The 16,305-nt window shown below is 37.8% G+C and overlaps 1 protein-coding gene across 1 annotated transcript; it reads left to right on the forward strand.

Annotated features, from left to right (window-relative positions):
* The first annotated feature begins 269 nt into the window (after window positions 1–269).
* On the forward strand, window positions 270–15,775 carry racgap1 (Rac GTPase activating protein 1). The gene is made up of 17 exons (XM_028452462.1): window positions 270–465; window positions 633–732; window positions 4,006–4,208; window positions 5,891–6,039; window positions 6,858–6,930; window positions 7,013–7,066; window positions 7,146–7,220; window positions 8,278–8,398; window positions 10,464–10,600; window positions 11,428–11,592; window positions 11,679–11,774; window positions 12,698–12,896; window positions 12,982–13,087; window positions 13,773–13,905; window positions 13,984–14,101; window positions 14,474–14,567; window positions 15,165–15,775. The coding sequence occupies exons 2-17, from the start codon at window positions 648–650 to the stop codon at window positions 15,238–15,240; spliced, it is 1,884 nt and encodes a 627-aa protein (XP_028308263.1). The 5' UTR covers window positions 270–465; window positions 633–647; the 3' UTR covers window positions 15,241–15,775.
* The last annotated feature ends 530 nt before the right edge of the window (window positions 15,776–16,305 follow it).

A 16,305-nucleotide genomic window follows, 5' to 3' on the forward strand; every position in this document is an offset into this window, starting at 1 on the left:
GTATTTATTCAAAAAAGCAGAACAAACTTCCACACAGCACATTGAGCTATATTTTCTTACACTGTAATTTTAATAAGAAGTCCAATATATTTTGCATCTCCCAAACCTATTTTTTTCTTAAAGAAACAAACGCTTATTACTTTAAAAGTCATAATATCCACCTGAACTTGTCATTTGTATTGTTACTTTGAAAGAACTGTGTTGTTTCCGCATTGGTTTCACTGCGTTTACCCTGACCGTTACAATGCTTTTATTTTGAAGGTAACACATCCCGTTTCCTTGACAACCCGCGGAGAGCTCTTCGCTGATTGGCCAGCGGGGAAGTTTGAATTCTAACGCGCTCACAGCGGTTTGGCTGCGGAAGAATGAGGACGAAGCTTCGCTGAGGTCGGAACCAAACAATTAAACCAAAAACAAGGGTTAAAAGCCGAAACAAATCACTACAAGGCGACTTTTCTTCAACGGGTAAGCGACTGTGCCCGGTTTAATGAAACAATATTCAACTTTAGGAGCTAAAAAGACGAGCGTGTTTATACAAATGCGGATTGTGTGGGACGTAAAACGATGAATTGAGGCAACTTCTGCTGCTATAACTGTTTGTATGTCGTTAACTAACCGTGTTTGTTTTATAGACTTCTTGGGACATCATGGACACTGCGGTGATGAACCTCCAGAGTTTATACGATAAAATGCGTCTGCAAGTTCACAGCCTGAACGACACCGTCGAACCCAGTGAGTATTAACTAGTTTAACTCTGCAGAGACAATGGAAGCGTTACATTCAGAGTTTAGAGGAGGAATAACTGACTAAACTGGGCCAAAAAGCAAAGATAATACACTTTTATCCCAGCCACAAAAATGTGTTTGTCTGGTTTGAGGGTCACGTGATCGACATTCATTGTTGTATTGTATTGGTTTATTTGAAAGGGGACAGTGCAATTTCATATAACCCATGAACAAACATGGTTAAAAAAAAAGCCAGAATTAGCCAGGAGGCTATTTTTCATCTGTAGTCATCTGGCCAAGATGTAAAAAGGCATTAATATAAAAGCATGACAATACATGTACAAGTCAATAACAACAATAACAGCACCTATTACAATATTAAAACACACAAGAAGCACGTGTTCAAAAGGCTACGTTATCTAGTACAATACAATGCAGCGCAGCATGCTCGACTTTTAATGTTGGCAGACGTACATGTTAATAAGACAAATTTTAAATTTTTTTGTAAAAGCGTTGTAAGTCGTTAGCGGTTTAACCTCCTCAGGTATTGAGTTCCACTCAGCAGCGCCCCTAACTGACCAGGCTGAGCGACTGAAAGCACTCCTGCGCAGAGGGATGACACAATCGCCTCTTACAGAACCTTAGAGCTGTTTCTTTGGCTGACAAACTCTGCCAGAGGAGCTGGGGCCAAATCATGTGTTACTTTGTATATGACACTCAGATCTGCAAATCTATGGAGACTGTCCCAATTTAAAACTCATATACAAACTATTACAAACAAAATTTCTTATCGCTTAAAATTGCTTTATCAATCAGTTAATTGTTTTAGTTACTCAGTTAGAAAAAGGATAATTTTACAATTGATTCTTCCCATTATTGATTACAGTGATATTATTTATCAAAACACCACTGCCACGATTCTCCAACCACTTAATGTCACTTACAATAGTCTGTGTAGATTTATCCTCCACTGTCCCTTCAGAACTCACCACTGCCAAATGTATGAACATTTGTCATGATTCTCTCTGGCATCTAGACGACAGCTTCACTGGCTATTATTTATATTTAAATGTATTAATTTAAGTTTTCCTGATTATTTAAAACAATATATAATTCCTTTCAGATCGTCATACAGTTTGCGTCATGCTGATCAACCATATCTAGTAGTCCCTAGAGTCAAAAAAGTAGTCGGTAAATTTTCATTCAAATATAAAGCTCCATTTGACTGGAACATTCTCCCATTACCGATCCGCTCTCTAACCTCTGTCTCTGTTTAAAAATGCTCTTATCCTCCATCTCCAGAATATCTGTCAGTGTTTTTGATTATAGGCTATGTAACCGAAACCTTTTTATTCATTTCATCTAATGAAAGTTTTTACTATCATTAGATAGCTACTATTAATGATATCACTATTATTACTTATTTATTTTTGTTTAAAATATTTACTGTTTTGAGCAACTGTTAAATGTATACTGTGTGTGTGTGTGGGTGTGTATGTGTGTGTGTCTATTTATATTTTGTTGTATTTATTATGTTTGAAATATTGAATTTTTGTATTGTCTGCTCTGCTGAAGCTGTCATTTTATGTAAGTTGAGGACCCCCTCGAAAACGAGATGTTCCATCTCAAGGGGCATATCCTCCAATAAATAAAATTTGAAAAATTTAAAAAGTGGTACTTTTTTAGGATTGCACAGTGATGATAGTGCCTTGGTTTTCTAGCCAAGACTTTAATGGCTTGTTTGTATAATGTTTCCAAAGGTCTTTTTGCACTCTGACTTGCCTGAGACAAACTTGTTAGGCAGTAGTTAAAGTGGCTGAAAATCATGGAATGTAGAAAAATTATTGCAGGTACGGTTGACATTTCATTTTGGATTGAGCGGAAATTTGCTAGATTAAACTTGATATTTTTACAGAATTTGCCAATATGGGCTTTAAAGGAGAGGTGAGAATCTATTACTAACCCAAGGTATTTGTATTGATTTACAATTTGTAATTTCTCTCCAGCAACTAGTATGTCAGGATTAGATGAGGCTCTATTGGTTTTACTGAAAAACATACCTACAGTTTTCGAAGTATTTAGCTGCAGGCAGTTCTCCTGCAGCCAGGATGTGACAAGAGTCATTGCTTTGGTAAGTTTATCTGCAACAATGTCCTTGGAGCGACCGTGAACATGTCATCATTTATAATTTATATTATCCACTGCCTTATAATAATGACCAATCTGAGGATTAATACTGAATAGAACATAGGATTTGTGTATTTTTGATTGTCATTTCATTATTTTTAGTCGTTTAATTGTTATTTTTATTTTATTTTTGTAATTTTCTTTTCTTATGCAGGCAATTTGTGTCTTTGTCAAGTCGTTTTGTGTGTTTTAGTGGTTCTTTGTCTCTTTGGGGTCTTTTTGTATGTTTTTCTTTAGTGTTTTTAGTGTATTTTGGTTGTTCTGTTTTCAGTCTATTTGTGTATTGTTTTATTTTTGTATGTTTGTTGTCATTTTATATATTTGTTTTAATTTGATATATAGTTGTAGCCTTATATATTTAATTTTAAGTATTTTCTTTTTTATATAAATTTTCTGTCATTTTCTGCATTTATGTTGTATATGTTTTTGTTTGATTTGTTGTTGTTTTGTAAACTGTTTTGTGGGGTTTTTTTGTATTTTCCCCTATCATTTGTATATATTTGTACTTTTCTTGTGTGTCTCTGGTGTACTTAGTATTTTTGTTGTCACTTTGTATGATTTTTCTGTAAGTGCCATGTATCATGTCATTTTCTGTAATTTTGTGTTTTTATCATTTTCTATTTTTTTCCTGTAATTTTATATATTTATTATGTATGTTTTTGTGTCATGTTGTCAATTTTTGTTTTGTTTTGTATGCTTTTTGTCATTTTGTGTTTTACTGTTTTTTGTTGTATATAATTTTCCGTCATTTTATGTATGCATTGTAAATGTATATATTGTAATGTGTGGTATTATTTTCCTGTTTTATAATTTCCTACCATTTCGTGGTCTTTTTTTGTGTATTTTTCTGCGATTTTGTGTAATTTATTCCCGTTTTGTATATTTATTTCTTTTTTGTATTTTTTTTCTTGGCGTGGACACATGAAAGCAATCGATAGAAGCGTTGATGCTTTCCTTATAAAATAATTTATAGCCGGGATAGGATTTATTGTTCAACAGATTTTTGAATGCTTACAGAGTCCTCTATAAATAGACCTTTTCAAACATAGCTTCAGGTTAGTTTATCGCGTTAATGGTGTCTTTTCTTACTCAGATTTTATCCGGATGGCTCAAAACTTTGACGACTGCCGTCAGAAGTGGCTGCGGGTAGAGCAGGAACTCGGTTCGTGCAAAGAGACCCTCACAAAGGCTGAGACGGAGAGAGGAGCGCTGGAGGTCAAACTGAAACATGCACGCAACCAAGTGGAGGTGGAGATTCGCCGCAGACAGAAGGCAGAGGAGGAGTGTGAGAAGCTGGTGAGTGTGAGAACGAAGCTTTGTTTGTATAAATACTCAACTGTCACGTTCTGGATTTTTCCTGGAGAAGTAGTGAATTAATGAAAATTTGACTGTATTTAAACACAGTGACTACATCACGTCTTTAGCAGTGAGTTGTCGATATCGTATTTGTGCTTGTTTGTCAGAAACATACATGTACACTTAATAATGAGAGACAATCGTTTGTCCTAAAAACACATAGTTTAGGGCAATATTCAATTTTTTTCCCAAATTCCGTGTTTTACACCTTTTTAATTCCCTCTTTTTAAGAAATATATATAAATCAATTTTTTTTAGAAAATATTGTCTTTCAACTCCTGTGAGGAAAGAAAATATATAATAATCAAACCATCTTGTATGTCAAAATAAAAGTGTAATTTAAAAACGTGTTAGCTCCCATTCAAAGGTAGATTTAACTTATAGTGATTATTGTGACTGCTCCTTTTTTATTATTTTCTAATATGTCATATAAAGATGTGTGAGAGCAGCATTAATGTCACCAAATTTCCTCTCAGTGATCAATGGTTTGTTGAATCTGATCAGGTTTATTGATTAAGTTTGGATCAACTTAATTTAAATGTCATCATTCCAGACAGTGATGATTAGACAAAATTAAATGAATTGGTTGATTCCATGATTCCGTCCACTATTTTGTTAATGTGCAAATTGTAGTGCCCTATAAAATCCACGTTAACGTCGAACAATGAAAATGGTTAAACGCGGAAATGGACAAAATTGGCATGAAACGCTGTCGCCGTGAAGCAAGGAAGGTTTTTTTGGGGTGAAATGTTTCCGAACACTTATTCAGTGCCCCGCCTGCCCCCTCCCATCCTGGCTGCATTAAACACTGCCTAAAACACCCCAAACAACATCTAAACTGCCAAAAAAAAAAAACTACGCAAATCATCACTGACTCCTAAAATCAGAGCTGACCAGTGCCCGCTTAACTTTGCTGTGTCTGTGAAGCTCCATCCGTTTATCGTCAAACGCTGCATCGCTCCATGAAAACATGAGTCAGCTTTAATCAGCTTCACCTGCTCAGAGCGTTTAAACATCTCATCAGAGCTACAGAAGATCTGTGGATAAAGTTCTGTTGTTGTGGATGAGATCATCGATACCAGAGATTGTAGAGTCTGAAACATCGTAGATTATTGATCACTTCTGATACTTTAAAATATTCTGACCCCTAGTGGTGAAATAACTAATGCATTCTTGTCTCTATTTGTTTTTGTTTAATTATTACGGTCTGGAATGGTGTCATCAGGATCATTTAAATTAGGTTCATTTAAATTAAGTTGATCAAAACTTAATCAATCAACCTGATCAGATTCAGTAAACCATTGAACCCTGAGGGGAAATATGGTGACATTATGCTGTTCTCATAAATATTTACGTGACATATAAATAATTAAAAGGAAGCAGTCAGAATAATCCATGTCACTACAACAAAACTAATATTTTATGAAAAAAAATGACTAATATTTCTAAAAAAAAATAATAGAATTTTAAAAAAAGTGGAAAACAAGGAATTTCTGAAAAAATTAAACGGAATTTGGAAAAAAATAAAACGGATTTTATAGGGCCCTACTAGTACTGGTTAAAGAACTCTGCACAGATGTTTTTAGATATGAAGGAACACCTCTTGTATTTCTGTGCTGCAGGACCGTCAGATCCAGTTGATGCGAGACCTTCTGACCAGTGAAGGATCCAGTAACAGCATCCAGCTGAGTGCAGAGCAGCGCTCCGCTTTGGCTTTCCTCAACACCAACTACAGAGCAGCACCAGCAACCAGTGGGAACACCAGCCAGAGGTATATTCTGCTCAGTTAGAAATAAAACTTATTCCAAGATTAAATGTTATATATACTGTATGTGATTGAATGCAAATGTTGAAATCCTCTTTATCCTAGGTTCTCAAGTTGTCATAGGGGGTACGTAAATAGAAATTAAAAACAGCGTGACAACATTGGAACCTAGAATATGAATAGACCAGCAGTCAGGAGCCTTCATGCATTGCCACAAATGACACATTGGAGTATGTAAGCCTGCCCTCTAGTGGTGACGTAAACTATGTGAGCTACATTCCTTTGTGCTAGCAAAACGTGCTATTAAGACTTTGATGCCTTTTGTCACCACGTAAGTGGATTTTCAGCTTTGACAAACATTATAAATAAAATACCGAACAAGACTTTGCCTGGAAAAAGATTGAAGACTCTTAAATTTAGCTAAACATTGCCGAGTTCTGTTTGTCTTCTCAACCTCACCTGTCTCTAGTTTACAGTGTCAGGGTGATGAAAAAAAAAAAAGATTTTTTCCAAACTGAAAATGCCATTTAATTAATCAAGTGATAATTCTAAATAATGTTTTCTTGTGTGCTTACAGATTTTTATTCATCTTTTATAATATATCATTTGTAAACAGGACAGGTAAAATTTAGCGACAAATTTCACTGTAGGGATGCATTGTATGTGACATTACATTTTTGTTTTTTAATTGTGCAGGAGTAGGGGGTTCATGGCTTCAGGTTAAATGTCTGAAGGGATACGGGATGTGGAAACTTTGAGAACAACTGCTATTATGTTTAAAATTCTGTTTTTGGTTTTAATAAAACTTTCTTTTTGCTGCACAGACTAAAGACCATCGATGAGTCTTTAGGCTCCATCCTGTCAGATATCAGCTACGATAAAACTGATGATTCTCTGGTGAGTTCTCCTCTCGTCTGTCTTAAACAGAGCTGCACTTTGATCATTTCGCTAAGTAAAACTCCTTTGATCATCTGGACAGGATTGGGACACCTCCGCTGTGAGGACGCTGCGTCTCAAGAAAAGACAGAAGCGGGTACGTGCACCAAAACTTTGAAGCTGAAGAAGTGAAAATGCAACACTGCAGATTTTTAAAGTTTCTTTTCTTATTCCAGCGTTCATCGAGGAACTGCGTGGATGGGCCTCCGTCCGCCTCCAAGAGGACTCGATCTACGGGGCTCATAGAGAGGGTGAGGAATGGATCACACCAGGACGACAACATTAAAGAACGTCACACACTAAAGCTTCTAGTGCACGTATTCACGGAGCTTCTCAGAGTCCCCTCAAAAAGCTCCTAATTTAGCCTAAAAATTCCTAGCAAGGAATCTTAGCTTAAAAGTGGTTCAGGAAGTTTCTGTGAGCAACTCTGAGCATGTGATTAATATATTGATTTAATTATAATAATAACGCATTAGATTTTATATAGCTGCTTTGCATTGATGTGCATTATTCTTTCATTCCATACACGGTGGTGGTAAGCTACTATTGTAGCCACAGCTGCCCTGGGGCAGACGTAGTGGCGAGGCTGCCATGGTGCGCCATCGGTCCCTCCGACCACCACCAACACATACGAGGTAATGTAGGTGAAGTGCTTTGCCCAAGGACACAATGACTTGGCTAGCGCGGGATTCGAACCCCCAACCTTTCGGTTATTGGACGACCCACTCTACCACTGATTCACGGTCGCCCCGAACTTATTGGTGTTATCAGTCCATGTTGGTAATTTTACCGCTTATGTATTTGATATTAATGATGGACACAGATGCAGCTGTCAGTGATTACTGGTGCTGTTTTAAAATGTGAAATACAAGTATTAAGAGGGAAACTGGGTCCTGTTCACGGCAGAGCTGGGAGCTCATTGCCCTGATAATCAATGTCGTTCCCTCTGTGTGCATAAGAAGTTACGAGTGTGAAGCACTGTTACCTGTTGGAATCAAATAAAGAGAAGGGAGCAAACAAATCATGCAGCAATACAAGGCTGTTATTACGTTACCACACTGTGAAAAAAGTCAATAGTTTTATTGCCAATTAGAGTTTAAAACATAAGCTGTGTCTGTTTAATACACTTTTATGGTTTTTAAAAGTCCTCCTCACTAATCCATTAGGAGCTCTCTTATCTTAGGCCTGAAGATGCTTTGTTAATTACTTTTATCCTAACAAGTATAAATTCTAAGAGTGATGTCACTAAGTGCTACTTTTAGCACTGAATACAGGCTCAGATCTTTAACTTTTCTTTATTTCTTGTAGCCAGCGAACGAGAGCCTGGTGACCACCACCACGGTGACGGTTCCTGCTAACGGAGGACCCGTGGAAGCTGTTTCTACCATTGAGTCGATTCCTTACTGGACCCGCAGCAGGAGGAAAACTGGTGAGAGTAACACAGTGAGCATCCATCATTTAATCACATGGGAGCAGATACAATACAAGAGCTTTTATATCTTCTTATTTTTGATTATCTGCATGAATTTGTTAATTTAATAAGGAAGTCAGGGTAACTGTCTTGATCCCTCTTTCAGAATACAGTAAATATATATACAAACATTTAAATTTGTAACATGACTGCATTGTTAACACTTTTATTTTCAAAATTTGAAGCTATTGTTTTATGAAATGAATATTTATTGTAACTGTTGAAATGAAAATCTATCAGAAAAATCCTCCATCTCAGCTCCATCAGGCCCATTAACTCCAACACATAATCAATCACATTCAGCCCTGAAGGCTTCTGTAAGCTTTCCCATCAGGATTTATAGGCAGATGTAATAAAAAACCACTTAAACCTCAAACATGTTTGTCCAACTGTGACGTAGTGTTGACTGGAGCACGGTTCTCACCAGGAATTTTTCACAGCATAGGGCGATCGCGTGGCACACGAGCGAGTGCCACCGGTGTGGAAATTTAAATTTTGAATTCTCTGAGGGCCAAATTTGGTGAAGTAAAGCTAAAGTTTGTTTGTTTTTATCGTTGTTCCCGCCTTACTTTAAAGCTATAAATTATTTGTGGAATTGGTGATGATGCATGAAGTTAGTTACTCATCCTTGGCATAGTTCCTCCACTAATAAATAATCACATACACTGTAGACAACACATAACATTTAATTCTAACACGCGCTTTTCAAATTTAAATCAGTTCAGTTTATTAGCCATTTGTAGTATAAAAACAACATTGGAAAAAATGTGCATGGAGCTCAAAGTGCACTGTCAACATTTAAAATGACATTTCACGACAGAATCATGTATAGTAATAGGCAATTGATTCCTTTTGTGACAAAAATAACAAGTTCATGTTTTTGACATGTTCAAAAGCAAGTTGTTTTTCTTACTCCATTGAACAACATTTTCTACCTCAGATAGTGTGATTGATCTTTTGAGCTGATAAGCCCATGATGGTTGTATCATCTGCATATTTAATTATCACATTACTTTCATGAGATGCTACAAGGTCGTGAGTATGCAACATGAACAACGGGGGGCTCAAAATACATCCCTGTGGGGAACCAGTGCTAGCACACAGCTCATCAGTAACACAACCATTGATTTTGATACTTTGTGGTCGGAAAAATAAATAATTCATTTACAAATGGCATCATCAAGTCCAAGGTATTTGAGTTTGAGAATAAGCTTTGTTGGGACCAATGAGGTATTATGTGGGACCTGCAGTAACATTGGAATACACACACGCGCAAATGACACACGTCTCTTTAAGCCTGAACACGTTTCAACTCGACGGTTTTCACATCCTTGCGCGACTGCGTGCATGTAGAATGATCCGTTGCAAGTTATAAACATGACTAACAAGCAGCTTCATGTGTCGCTACGTCTGGTTGAAGTACTGTTTATATTGGATGGTGCGCACAGGCAGCCTTGGGGCAACTAAAGGGCTGCAGGGGTCCTCAGGTAAAGGCTGGAGCATCCGAGCAGATGGCCTGTATTAAGTAGACGATGCAGTTGATGAATGAGTTTCTGGGTTATTTGGATTAAAAAAGAGTTAAAACAACCCGTGCACATCTGGATGTTCCTTTTGTGTCCAAGTATGCAACAATTATTACGATGGCACTGATTAAAACAGGAAAACAAGAGAAAATCCCCCCTACGTTGCTGAAAACCGTTGTGCCATTGCTCAGTAGGGGAGAAAAATGACAATGTCGGGGGCCCCTTCGCTCAACAGCACTGGCGAGAACCTTGCTCAAGGAAACGCGACTTCATGCAAGTCCGTTATCTTTTTTTCCTGTAGGGTTAGGGTTTGGGTACTGTAATGTTGATGACCTTATTAATAAGTTGTTATAACAAAACTTGGAGGCATTTTTTCAAGAATCTGATGCATTAAAGGAGTTTTCACACATTTCCAGTAGTTTATGCAAGTATTAGATTTCCCTATAGCTGCACTGTATTCCCGGTGTGAACCAGACGTGTGGTTTCTGTCTCCTGTTCAGCTGCCATGGAGTGGGACTCTGAATCCGTGAAGTCGGACGACATCTTTAAAGTTCCCGTGGAGCCAGAGCTCAAAGCTCAGCCCAGCACTCCACAGAACTACGGCACCGCTCGTCTCCACGACTTTATCTCCAAAACTGTAAGAACGCGCTCAGCACTGATGTTTGAGCTGGATTACAACTGGTAGCGATAAATGTGGCCTTCACACACAAACTAGATTTTCATGCTTGCTCACGATCAGTGTTGTTCCCCATGTCTCCATCAATGTAGTCATTTTACAACATTGGCCACTGACGAGTCCAAACCTTGGATTTGTGTCGTTCTGTGTGCAGAGCATCAAACCCAGTGTGTCTGAGTTTGTCACTGCTTTATTACCAACAGATGGTCCAACATAAAAATTTTACTGCTTGATTTTTGCAACAAGAAATAATTACTGTGAAAACTAGTGCCTGTAAAACTCAAGTGTTTGTTTTTTGGATAAAGTATCTGTGACTAAATGCTGAGCAGCTCACTTTAACTGCTGCTTAGTGATCAGGAAAAGCACATTTTCTAATGCCAGAAAGATAGAGTAGGTGTAATATTAGCCATATATCGCAGTTAATCAAAGAAACGGATGTAAAATGAAATATTTAGTTTGTTTTGGGCAGAAATGTCCAATTCATAAAGAAATAAGTTGTTTTTTCAGCAGATACATATGAATTAACATCCCCGACTATAAAAAGTAATTGAAGTGTAAGTGTCAGAATAAATTACGAGCACAAATTTTATGCCACATGCAAAAGAACCATAGAGCAACTATTGAGAACCTCTAGATTTGGAGTATAGTCCTGTTGTCTGTTTGATTCAATCATTTTATTGAGATTTCAGGCATGCGTGTGTGTGTGTGTAGATATTTATTTATATTTTACAAAATGATGAAGAATCATGATGAACTCTATTTGAGCCCATTCTGCTGCTGTTGTCTAGGTCATCAAGCCTGAGTCCTGCGTTCCTTGTGGAAAAAGGATCAAGTTTGGAAAGCTGTCCATGAAGTGCCGTGACTGTAGGGTGGTGTCCCACCCAGAATGTAGGGAGCGCTGCCCCCTGCCCTGCATCCCCAACCCCATCGGCACCCCAATTAAGATCGGAGAGGTGTGTGTGTGTGTGTGCGTGCGTGCGTGCGTGCGTGCGTGTGTGTCCTTCCTGCTGTTTAACTGTCCTCCGTCTCGTCTCCTCAGGGCGTACTGGCAGATTACGCCCCCGACTCGTCCCCCAGGATTCCTCCTCTGGTGGTTCGCTGTGTGAATGAGATCGAGCAGCGCGGCCTGCGTGAGGTGAGAATTGATCATTGCTGCAGTTGTTTGTTTTTTTCTTTTCTCCTGCAGACACGGAGCTGTAACTAAAACTTAACAATGTGTTCCTCAGAGATTGTGTGTGTGTGTGCGTGTGTGTGTTGAATGAGCTGCTCCCTCTTCTGTCCTTCACGTTTATCACCACATGCTTTGTTTGTGCTGCTTTCTGCTGAGCTAAACACATCAGACACACACAGGGTTTATGTTTGGAGATGAAATGACGACTCGCATCCTTTTAAAGGACAATATTTTGATGAAAATGCTGAGGTTTGTTTTGCAGCTTTCAGCCTCTAAACTTTGTGGTGTCAATAACATTATGATTACTGACAACTTCTTTTCACATTTCAGTGGGCTTGACAAGGCCGCTCAGATTGTATTTATCTACTATAAATATCTTTATTAATCACATGTATGTAACATTTATTTAAATAACAATGAAAATGATATTTTAACTGTAAGAATAACCACTTGACCCCACAGTGGGCGAAGCCCTGTTTATGAACAGTATCACATAATGTAATAATTATTATTATAATAATTACTTCATGTTTTTGTTCACTTTTAGACTCGTATTAAAAGCACAAGCTAATACAACAAACTAAATGGAGCTTTCCCTAACATTCACAGCAAAAACTGCCAAATATGAAGGTCAAGATGATACATGGAATAGAAGTGTTAGAAAATTCACTTTTTTTCTGCTTATTTGATCAGAAAGTGACCATTTACTGCCCTCTACTGTTAAATGTGTGATAGAGCAGCATGTTCCTTCAAAATAAGAGACTTGGACTTCATGTTATTGATCATGAGGTCCTGCAGCATCACAGAGAATATGAACATATTGAATTATTGTAAGCACACTATTATTATTATTACTAATGTTAGATTATTTGTTTACGCTCCTCCAGGCCGGACTCTACCGTCTGTCCGGCTCCGACCGCGTGGTGAAGGAACTGAAGGAGAAGTTCCTCCGCAGTAAAACCGTCCCCGTCCTCAGTAAGGTGGACGACATCCACTGTGTGACGGGGCTCCTCAAGGACTTCCTGAGGAACCTGAAGGAGCCGCTGCTCACATTCCGCCTCAACCAGGCCTTCATGGACGCAGCAGGTCTACTTCCTGTCAACGTTGGATCTATTTCTGTGTTTCTCAGCTTTAATTCCTCACAGTTTCTTTTTTTCCCTTTCATTCTCAGAGGTTGGTGATGATGATAACAGCTTGGCTTTGATGTACCAGAGCATCAGTGACCTGCCCAAAGCCAACAGAGACACGTTAGCCTTCCTGGTTCTGCATCTGCAGCGGTTAGCAGCTTCCCTCACCACACCTCATAAAGCTCATCGTGGAAAAAAAACTCCAGGCCCGGGGGCCAAATCTGGCCCTTTAAAACATTCAAATCGGCCCACACGGGAAAGTAAAAATGCCTGAGAAAACAGTGTAAATGACCAAATAATGTAGTTGTGGATACATCGGTAGGGTTACAAAGGGGCGTCGAATATCTGGCAGATTTTCACAGGAATTATATTATTTATTGAAATTAAGCAGAAATTGGGAGTAATTTTAAATCACTATATCATAACCAAACATAAGTATTGGCATCCATGCAAAATAAAACTTATATATAACATTTCAAAAGATTTATTTGGAAGTAGAACTTTATAATTATTTAACTCCACAATATTTGCAGGGGTTTGTAGTTTTTCTGTGTTTGTAGAAGACGATGGAAGTCATTTTTAGTCTCAAATTGTCGAAAGAAAATAATTATTTTTTCCAAAATCCTTCTCAATCCTCAAATCATTTGACAAGAATTCTTCAAATTAAATAAATATAGCCACTAACTGTCACCTATTGCTTGGATATTGTTGTAAACTAAACTAAAAATGTTGTAATTGTTCGATTCCCCACATCTGTGGCCCAGTTGAGATCAAACGTATCCATATTGTGCTTTAACAGACCAGTGATTTAAATAGCTGTGGTTTCCTCTCTCAGAGTGGCTGGAAGCCTGGAAACCAGGATGGACGTAAACAACCTGGCTCGTGTTTTTGGCCCGACCATCGTCGGCCACGCCGTCGCCAACCCAGACCCCATGACCATCCTGGGGGACACCAAACGCCAGCCCAAGGTCAGTCTGAGCCTCAAACAAACACAAACTCCAGCTGCGTTAGTTTTTCCCTCCGGTCTGATAGCGCTGTGTGTCCAGGTGGTGGAGCGCCTGCTGACCCTACCCACTAATTACTGGGACCAGTTTGTGACGGAGCAGCACAACTTTGATCACCTGGTCATTGAAAACGCAAACTGCTACGTGACTCCAGAGAGAGGTGAACCAATTAACTACATCACATCCTAGAGAGATCCTGTCCCGCATGTTCTAGACGCTCCCCTGGTCAACACATCCGTAGATCATCACTGAAACATGCAGGACAGCGGCTCTCCAGTACACATCATTTATTATATTGTCATGTCTTGAAAAATTGTATATTTGTTTTTACTCCCCAATTTATTGAATATTTAGAGATATTATTCATTGATTAGATATTTCAAACATGTCTATATTATAAATACAATGTTTGATTATTTATGTAGTATATATAATTATTATATTTTTTAGTTCATAAATTATTTTTGTACATTTCTACATGAATAAATATATTTATTTAGTGTGCGTTTATTTTATTTAAATGTTTGTGCAGTGAGTATGTTTGGACCTCTGACGACTCCAGAGTTCAACAAAACGCCCTCATCCAGCTCCTTAACGCAACGCATGAAGTCTACTCTGACACCGAGGTACACACACACACACACACACACACAGTCCACTTCCTCTTTAATAATCCTGTAATTTCAATATGTTTGTGATTATTGATACTTTCTTAAAAATTTAACTTTTTGTGGTTTTGAAAAAAAATTGTCATCAAATTTGAGCTGATTTGACTTTTCGCTGCTTCAAAAATTGAATTAACTGTTCAGCATTAGGCTTGAAAATATAAACCAAAAATCATATCTCCATATTTTTCTCAAAATAGATACATAAGATATATATAAAACTGTTATTGTTTGTTTTTTCCAATAAACTCTCACCAAAAAGAGGAATGTGGGCCAAAAGGGGTGGAAAAAAGTAGTTTAACACAAATAAGGTTTAAAATAAAATAATATAGTTTTAGGTGAGATTTAAATTTTCTATATCTCCTTAAATAGAATTCTAAATGCACCACCCAGGCTAAGTTTAACTAATTCTTTATCTTTCCACATTCTGCAGACTTTGTGCTTCTGTTGCTTTCCTTCATTCAAACTTTTTCAGCCTCATTTCCTCAGAAAATGCATCTTAAAAATAAAAAAGTATTTTAGTTTCTTAATGTTTGTGCTTCTTTGTCTCTGTTGCAGATTTGGGAGCAAAAGTAAATCGGCGGTGAACGTGGCTCCTCGTGGAAAGTTCTTTGCCTCTCCGTTGCTGAAGTAACGCCTGAAGTCGCTATATTTCACCGTTTACTCCAAACATGAAACCTAATATTGGCCAAAAAAAGCCTTTGTCATAAAAATCATTTATTTAGTTTTTTTTTTCTTTTTTGTAGTTGCATGTTTTATTTTGAAAAACCCAGCTGTGGGTTTCCCAATTGCTTCACATTCTATGTAGGCTGTGCTTTTATTGTGATGGTTTTTCAGCTCATGTGTCACTCAGCAGTTGAAGAACAGAAGGTTTGATCATTTTCTTGAACGTTTATGCTTTTATTTAGTGACTCATTTAAATGTTTTAACAACCGTACGTGTTTCTTTTGTTTTGATTTCTTCTCAAAGTTAAGTTAAAAACGGATTTTCAGGCTCCGTCCAACACCTGAACCGTTTCAAATCCTTTGTGTCTATGCTCATTAGAATTCTTGTTTGTCTTTTATTTGTCACAGCTTGAAGTGTGTTTGTACTTTGACAAATTTAGAGGAAGAATTCTCATAAGAGTTCATTTTGTACTTTAACTCTTCTATAAAATACATTCAACACGACGAGAACGTCTGCTTTGTCTGTTGAACTTGTGTTGCTGAGTGCATCCTAACCCAGACCTTCACCTAGCCGCACTACTGTATATCACCATTTTGAGAAAAAATATTGAATTTTATTTCATTCCTCCTGAAGAAATAATCCTTATGTTGCATTTCTCAACCTCCTGAGCAAGCTGATGGCTTCCTCAACAGTCGTTCTCCAAGGTCCATCAGTCAGGCCCACAGCGGCTCTAACAGGAAAGTTCCTGGATATTCTACTCAGAGGAGCTGAAGATACAAGGAGGTTCATAAAGTTCAGTACAACCAAGCTAAAATGACTTTATTCTACATCTTCTAACTGGATTTGATCCTTGTTTTTTGGCTCCTCTAGAATGTCAGTGTCCTTATGTAAAGTGATTCCGTCCCGAGTGTCTCTCCTAGAACAATAAGATGAAGAAAATGCAGAGCATGTCCTAGAAACTCCACCTCTTTAAACTCTTACCATAGTACACTTAAAAACAATCAGTATTATTTAATGTGACAGTCATCCTCAG

Source organism: Gouania willdenowi, chromosome 7 (assembly GCF_900634775.1).
Source record: "Gouania willdenowi chromosome 7, fGouWil2.1, whole genome shotgun sequence".
In the NCBI taxonomy this organism is placed as follows: Eukaryota; Metazoa; Chordata; class Actinopteri; order Blenniiformes; family Gobiesocidae; genus Gouania; species Gouania willdenowi.